This window comes from Peromyscus californicus, unplaced genomic scaffold (genome assembly GCF_007827085.1).
Source record: "Peromyscus californicus insignis strain IS unplaced genomic scaffold, ASM782708v3 Scaffold_11__1_contigs__length_118956290, whole genome shotgun sequence".
NCBI classification, from domain to species: domain Eukaryota; kingdom Metazoa; phylum Chordata; class Mammalia; order Rodentia; family Cricetidae; genus Peromyscus; species Peromyscus californicus.
The window spans coordinates 33136903-33145005 of record NW_026294402.1 but is presented as its reverse complement, the minus strand read 5'-3'; the positions used below and the strand labels follow the sequence as shown (position 1 = coordinate 33145005).

The 8103-nt window shown below is 37.9% G+C and overlaps 1 protein-coding gene across 1 annotated transcript; it reads right to left on the bottom strand.

Annotated features, from left to right (window-relative positions):
- Positions 1–4798: 4798 nt before the first annotated feature.
- LOC128103498 (olfactory receptor 145-like) lies at positions 4799–5749 on the bottom strand. The gene is given in 1 exon segment (XM_052727954.1): positions 4799–5749. A coding segment is annotated over 1 exon segment (951 nt).
- Positions 5750–8103: the final 2354 nt, after the last annotated feature.

Here is an 8103-nt window from a genome sequence, read left to right as displayed (position 1 = left end):
TCAAGTGTATTACAATCTCTTAATGGCTGAGCCATCCTTCTAGTCAAGTAGATGTGTTTTACAGAGGAAATCATTGTAAGAGATTATTTTTTAAAAGAAAGTTTAAGAAGAGAAATTTTGTTTCATGGAGAATCATTTTCTGGTCAAAATGATGAAGAATATAGACATAGGACAAAACTGTAATTTAAGTAAATTGTAGTCTGAGAATATTACAGATTTTTGGAAAATGAATCCTAAACAATTTTATCTGTGATCCCTTATCCATTTTTGTATCCTAATTATTTTACATTGTAGAAACACTTAGGTGGACAGGTTTATGGAACTAAGTGTCTGGTATCAGTAAGATCCCATTTGGCTGTCTATAATTTGATCCTGGTCTCTTATCTATAGATTTATCTTTTCTTCTTTGTAAGGCATGACTACCTTGGCAAAAGTCATGAGGTCTTGGTACAAGCAACATGAGGCCCCCAGTTCTACAACCAATGCTTCCAGGATAATTTACTTACTGAAAGTGGGAAATAAGAAAGGGACATTTTAAAATATAACCAGAATGAAGTCACGAAATTCTTCAGTTCATGGACACATGAAGCAAGAGGTCCTGGTCACCTCCATCATTTTCATTTAGCCTAGCAATTTTCTGAGTATGCAAAGATGCAATAAAGATAATAAATATGCTGAGAAAGACCACTTTGTGCTTACCACAACTCTTACCTGAAATGTAGGAAAATAACTGGTGAACAGTCAGTGCCCTGAGCTATTCTTATTGACAACTGTAACAATAGGTTTGCTGTGAACACAACCTCTCAGATATGACTTCAAGAGCATGTTTTCTGAGAAACGAGAATTTTCCACTTATCTCTGGTTGGCCAACTCATTTTGGTCCAATAAACTTTTTGACTTCATACTTGGTGTGCCTCAACTTGCCCTTTAGATTGAAAATATGTATCAAATTATCAGTCTGTAAAAATACTATGTGTCAGTTTTAAAAAGGGATAAAAGTTATCTAGTTAATATCCAGTTCTTCCAAACTTTGAATTTTGGCTTATGTTTTAACTGTCTTGTTTTTCACCTATGCTTGCAAAGGTGTGTGTGTGTGTGTGTGTGTGTGTGTGTGTGTGTGTGTGTGTGTGTAATTCTTCAATGTTGCTACTGAAAACTCTATGTCATAATACAGCAGGCTGGGTGCCTGAAACATTGGAATTGTTTTCTTTACAGGGTCAGTTTGCACATAGGTTTCCATTACTGAAGGACCTTAGGTCTGCATGAATATCCTTGTCTGAATTCATACTTCCTCCACTTATTAAGATATCAACAAAATTAGATTAGAGGCTACACTATAAACCTCATTTTAAAATAAACCCTACATTAACAACCCTGTATCTATTTGTTGGTGTCAATTTACTACAAAGTGCTAGCCTACTGAGACTGCATTAATATTAACCATCATTAATAAAGCAAAACAAAAATGACAATTTCCTTGAAACGCCAATGTTATTTATGTGAGAGATAACATCCTATTTTGTATCATTAAAAGAAAATAAATTTGCCAACTGTATACTGAAATTGTATCCACTTGTGTTAAATATAATAGTTAGTAAAAATATTATTATTATAAGATTCTAGACACTACTATATAACAAGAATTAGACAAAGTCATCAGGTACATGAATTTGAATGTAGAAGCCACTATTTTATTTTTAAAATAATATTTTTCTTCCTTGAAAGTTCCATAATTCATATACAGGCATATGTCATGTATAGATCATATCCATCCAGCATTACCTTTCTCTAAATCCTCCCAGTGACCCCACTCCATCCTCCTGGCAACTTCATGTCTTCTTTTTTATTGTTATTAGTCACACCATGTCTAATTAGTGCTACCTGTAAGTACATGGGTATTTGACTATCCACCAGAGCACAAGCAACGTACCAGCAGCCATGTCCTTGAAGAAAAGTGACTATCTGTCCATCAGCAGCCATCAACTGCCAACAGCCATTTCACATGTGTCTCAGGAACAAAGTAGGACAGAACTTCACCATTTGTGTGTATCTTGCCTTCCCGGAGCTCCCAAACCACTTTATTGTCATTCTATGACAAATATCTAAATAAATAAATCCTTTTCCTACCAAGAAAATAAATTTCCTTAATTATTTGAAAATTTACAACCACTATTATTTTCTCTATGTCCTTCTACTTTGCACTTCATTGCTATGTTATAATTGAATTGTTTAAAGATTTGTTTATTTTATTTTATGTGTATGAGTGTTTTGCCTGAATATAGGTATGTGAAGCACACACACACACCTGGTAAACAGTAAGATCAGAAGATTACATTGATCTCCTGGGACTGGATTTACACATGGTTGTGAGATGACCTGTGGGTTCTGGGAACCAAAGCCAGGTCCTCTGCAAAAGCAGCAAGTGCTCTTAACCGCTGAATCACTGCTCCATGCCCTGATTATTTTTGAGTTTATAATATAATTATAACATTTATCCCTTCCCTTTCCTCCCTCCAAGCCCTTCCATATAAACCTCCCCCCATCTCCTTCAAATCCTAGCTTCTTTTTTCACCAATTGTTATTGCTTGCATATATATGTATATGCATATATACTCCTAAATATAACCTTCTCTATCTATATATTGATATTTGGGTTTATATTTTCAGGTTGACAATTTGGCACTGGACAACCAATTGGTATTTTCTTCCCTGAGGAAGACCACCTCTTTCTCTCCCCCAGATTTTTCTCAGTTGCCTATACTTGTTTGTGTAAGGTTGAAATCTCATGAACTTTTCCCCATCCCCATCCACTTTGGCATGACCATTGGTGTTGTCTTTGTTCAGCTCACATTATATTTTCTTTAATTAAAGTTATTATACTGTAGGCCTACTTCATATCTAGTAAATAATACACACGCATATGCCCAAAGAATCTTGAACGGCAATGATAATTTCAACAGCTTTGATAATGCTTGCACAGTAACAGTTATATCAGAACTCCCAATAAGACAACAGCAATGGGGATAATGTGAGATACTTGCTGAATTAAATTTGTGACACATTATTTAATCTGTACAGCATTTTAGTTGAGAAACTGAGTCCCAGATGACATAGAGCACAAAACAGAATTTATAGCCAAAAGGAAGTCAATTTCAGTCATCTTTCCACATTGAGACATTTGTGCCAATAGGTGAAATGACGAGATCAAAAAAGCTTTTCACGTTGGTACCTGACCACACAGTTCAGATCTTACAGCTTGTGACTGCTCTGGAGAAAAACATGTAAATATTAGGGAAGACACTGGCCCCACAGATAATGGCATCTCAGTATTACTAAAGGTGGATCGTGTAATGAACTTCACTGTAAATTAGCAACGGAATGTTCAATGTATCTCGAGGGAGTGTACAAAATAAACATAGCTAGGACTTCAAGACAGTAAAAATAAAATAAAATAGTCCTTGTGTGATTAAAATCACAGGAAATTTTATTTTCTTCTAGCAGCACCCATCCTTTCCCTTACAGACTCTTAACATATCAGCTTCATTTCTGAGTTATTTTTTTTCATGGATCACACAAATCTCCAAATTTGTGTCCTTACACACTATATTGAAGATGAATTAATGTTTTTTCTGCTTCTATTTGCATCAAGGTTTTCACTGCCAGTGAGACTTTGTACCAATTACACCTTTTGCTGTAAATTCCCTCTCTATGGCTGGCTCCCTCCGTTCAATGACTTCTCAGCTCCTAAACCACCTCCTTTGTCAAGTCCACCCTGACCACTCATTCTGAAGAAGCCATAAGTGTTCTCCATGTCATCTCCTACATAAAGACTCAAGTACAAACTGCACGATTTTTCCACATAAACCTCTGAAACAACAAACAGTACAATTGAAATGTTCACCTGCTAATTAATTAATAATTATAAAATTCATTCTAGGCAGAACAAACTTTCTCTTCAGAGTATTGTTAGAATGTGTACCTAGCCCTCCTGTCAGTGAAGACATAGACTGTCCGCATGTCCACCATGCTGCTGAAGTCAGAGATGTGCACACAGACTTAGGTTCCACTTGGCCACTGAAAACTGCTATTTTATTTCCTGTCCTTAGGAATTAGGATAAGAAATTTTGACTTTACTTTTTCAAATTCCCTGGAACTTAAAATGGAAAGAGAAATCAGAGTAACAGGAACACTCACACTGTTCCTCTTCTCTTAGAGGAAGAAAGAAATGTCCCCCGACAGAAGCTTGTTCAACACTGAACAGAGGTTTCCTTAGTTAGGAAAGACTAACTCTAAGACCTCTGAATCGATGCGTGCCCATCACAGTTCTACAGGATCCTAGGTGTTTCCAGTTTTAAAACAAATAAACAAAAAAAAAAAACCTCACAAACTTGCCATTTTTTAATTTATTAACTCAGAATGTTACTTAAATCTATATAAGCCATATACAGTGGTGTATGCCTACCTATAATTATAGCACTCAGGAGGCTGAGACAAAACAACCATGAGTTTGAGATAATCCTAGACTACATAATGAGACAAAAACAGAAAGCAAAAATTAGAAAACCTAAAAGCAAGCTAGAGAGTCAAGAACTGAAGTACTCACTTTACTATTTCTTAAAGAATGAAGAATTCACCCTCTTCTTTACATGCCTTGGTCTGTGAACTAATTTGCACAACTAATTTTTCATATTATCAAATAATTGGAATTTCATTTCAACTTCTTAGGATTCTCTCCATAGATTAATACATTGCCTGCAGCAACGAAAATCTGTATCTATAAGAAAAAAACAGTTTCTATTTATATAAGCATGCTTTTCTTGAAAGTCTTAGTCAGTGCAATGTGGACATCCTTGTTCCTCAAACTGTAGATGAAAGGGTTCAACATTGGGCCCACAATGGTGTAGAAAACTGTGGACACCTTATCTTCACCCACAGTTCCAATAGGAGAAGGCTTAAGATACATGAACGCCGAAGCTCCAAAGAAAATAGAAACAGCTATTATGTGAGAGCTACAGGTACTAAAAGCCTTGGACCTGCTCTCTGTGGAATGGATGTGGGAAATGTTGGAAATGATCAAAGTATAAGAAGTGAAGATGATCAAACTAGGTCCTATCACATTGACACCCACAACAATGAAAACCACCAACTCATTGATGGAGGTGCTTGTGCAGGAGAGCTTCAGGAGAGGGGGTATGTCACACATGTAGTGATTGATGATATTGCCATCACAGAAGGTAAGTCTCAGCATACACACTGTGTGGGCCATGGCACCCACAAACCCCATTGTGTAAACACTCATTGTCAGCACAAAGCAGACCTGACGGGACATGGTAACCTGGTAAAGCAGGGGCTTACAGATGGCCACATATCTGTCATAGGCCATGGCTGTCAAAATACAACATTCATCAATAACAAAGAAGGCAAAGAAAAAGAGCTGAGTCATGCACTCAGCATGGGAGATGATGTTCTGCTTCACAAAACTCACCAGCATTTTGGGGGTTATGACAGAGGAGTAGCAGAAATCAATGAAGGAAAGGTTGAAGAGAAAGTAGTACATGGGGGTGTGCAGGTGAGGGTTCAAAATGATCAGAACCATCAAGCCCAGATTCCCGACCATGGAGACCACATAGATTCCCAAGAAGAGGAAGAAGAGAGGCAGCTGGAGCTCTGGCTGCTGTGTCAAGCCCAGCAGGATGAACTCCTTCACTGTGGTGGAACCATTGCTGAAGGCCATTCCTCCTCAGGTCATATCTGTGAGAATGTAAGAAATGGGAACATTAAGATAATATCCTAGCTTTTTCCAGTACACCATCTATAACAATATTAAGACCCAGAATGGAAAATTACTCTCTGCACTTTCCCTTTCCATTTACATTTCTATATTCATTCCCTTATAATACTAAGGGAATGTATAAAGATGAATATTGGGCCAGGAAGACAGTGACAGCACTTGTGTCCAAGCCTGATGACCTTAGATCAATCCCCAGGATCTATAACAGGGAAGGAGAGGATCCGTTCCTGCAAATTGTTCTCTGATCCTCACATGCAATCTGTGGAATGTGGGTACCCACACATAAAAGCACATAACCAAATAATAAAGGATATTTAAGGACTAATATTAAAGTTTGTGTGTATATTAATTATATATTTCTGTGAGAATAAGAGGCAGACTGTTTCAGCCACTCTGCTGCACTTCTAACTGGGTAGGCTAGCTCCTACCTCAGACTCCACGGTAGTCTCAGACGAGATGAGGAATATCAAACACTCCTTGGCTCCCTTAGAGGAGGTTTCCAAAAACAAAAACGTTCACCTTTTTGCATGCAGACTTCAGGAATGGAACTTTTTAACTTCCCCTTCACAGCATTGGTAGGGGGTTCCAAGACCTCTGATGGTCTGGTGAATTTAGGAGAATATGATGAAAAAAAAAACAATGTTAATCCTTTAGTTTGGAATGAATTCTAGACTGAAAGATCCAGAACACACTGTTTTCTCTCCAAAACTGTGAGAAATCATTAGCTACAGAACATAACTGATGGAGAGATTTGGCCCAGAGGGTCCTCTCTAACTTTGGGGAGATAAATAGCATCTACTGATGCCAAAAGAGCCACCTGCCAATATGGCTCAAGAGGTTTCTATGACCTTGTAAATCCTAGGGACCTGATTAAAAATTGGAAGCCCTATGCTTCTGCAGGATTTTCTCTGGGGAAACACTTTGGAGCATTAGCTGTCCTGTATTTACAACCTGTTCACTGCAGTGAAATTGCCTGGGTGGAAACATACCATTGTGTATCCGTTTTAATTTCTCATCAATCAGGATATCCCAAAGAATAGGAAATTAAGGAAAACATACTCTATGTCGACAGAGGGTCATTCTATTAGCTGGTACTATCTGAAAGTTATATGTGTGTGTGTGTGTGTGTGTGTGTGTGTGTGTGTGTGTGTGTGTGTGTGTGTAAATATATATAATCTCCACTGTGGTGATTTAAATAAAAATGTTTTAAATATGCTCATGTATTTGAACACTTGGTCCCCATTAGTGGGATTCTTCTGGGAAGTGTTTTTTTTTTTTTTTTAATTATTTACAGTGGCTGCCCCTTAAGCAACTACTGTCCTAATCAGCTACTGCAACTAAGCAGTGGTTTGGCTGCAAAGGCCACAGTCTGAGGGAATCATGTTCCCTTAGGCACCAACTCTTTCTAAGTTATTAAGGGAAACTTTTTCTAAATCTGCATCCCTCTAAAGAACTCAAGATTCAAAGGTTGAGGTGAAATTATTCTGCTCACTCAGAGAGGCTGAATGGCAAGTAGCTAACCTTTTCCTTTCCATAGTACTCAGCCCCCACTTAAGAACTCAACCACACTTGCTTTCTCCCTACCCACTTCCTGTCAGCTACTTGCTGACTCAACCTCCTTCTCACAGGTTAATTTTATTTAATCAAACAAATGTAACACATCTTTGCATTGTTAACAAAAGCAGTAGGAAAAAATACAACACACTTCAAAATAATATTCCACAATAAGCAAGTTATAGAACCTTTTTAAATTTAATTTATTTTTTACTTCTTGTTTTCAATACATTCTGACTGCAGTTTCTCCCTTCCTCCACTTCACTCAGTATCCTCCCACATTTTCCCTCTCCCCCAGGTCCACTCCTCTGTTTCCAGTCAGAAAAGAGCAGGCCTCCTGGGAATATTATAGAACCTTTAAAGGGGAAGCCTCACTGTAGAAAGTGTGTTACTGAAGGTTGATTTAATGGTTTATAGCTTTGTCACACTTATCATTCTCTCTCTCTCTCTCTCTCTCTCTCTCTCTCTCTCTCTCTCTCTCTCTCTCTCTCTCTCCTATGTATGAATGAAAGTGTGACCAGCCAGTTTCCTGATTCTGCCAACATGCCATGCCATGCCATACCTGCTCTGATGGACTTTATATCATTGGAGCTGTGAGCTAAATTAAAACCCTTCTTATATTGCTTTTGATCATGGTATTTTAACCTAGTCATATGCTTCCTAAGAACAAATACTGCTGCTGATATGTGCACATGTGTGGGTCATCCACTGAGGCATAGGCAACCTACCAACGGCTGCCACCCTAAATACATCCCTTC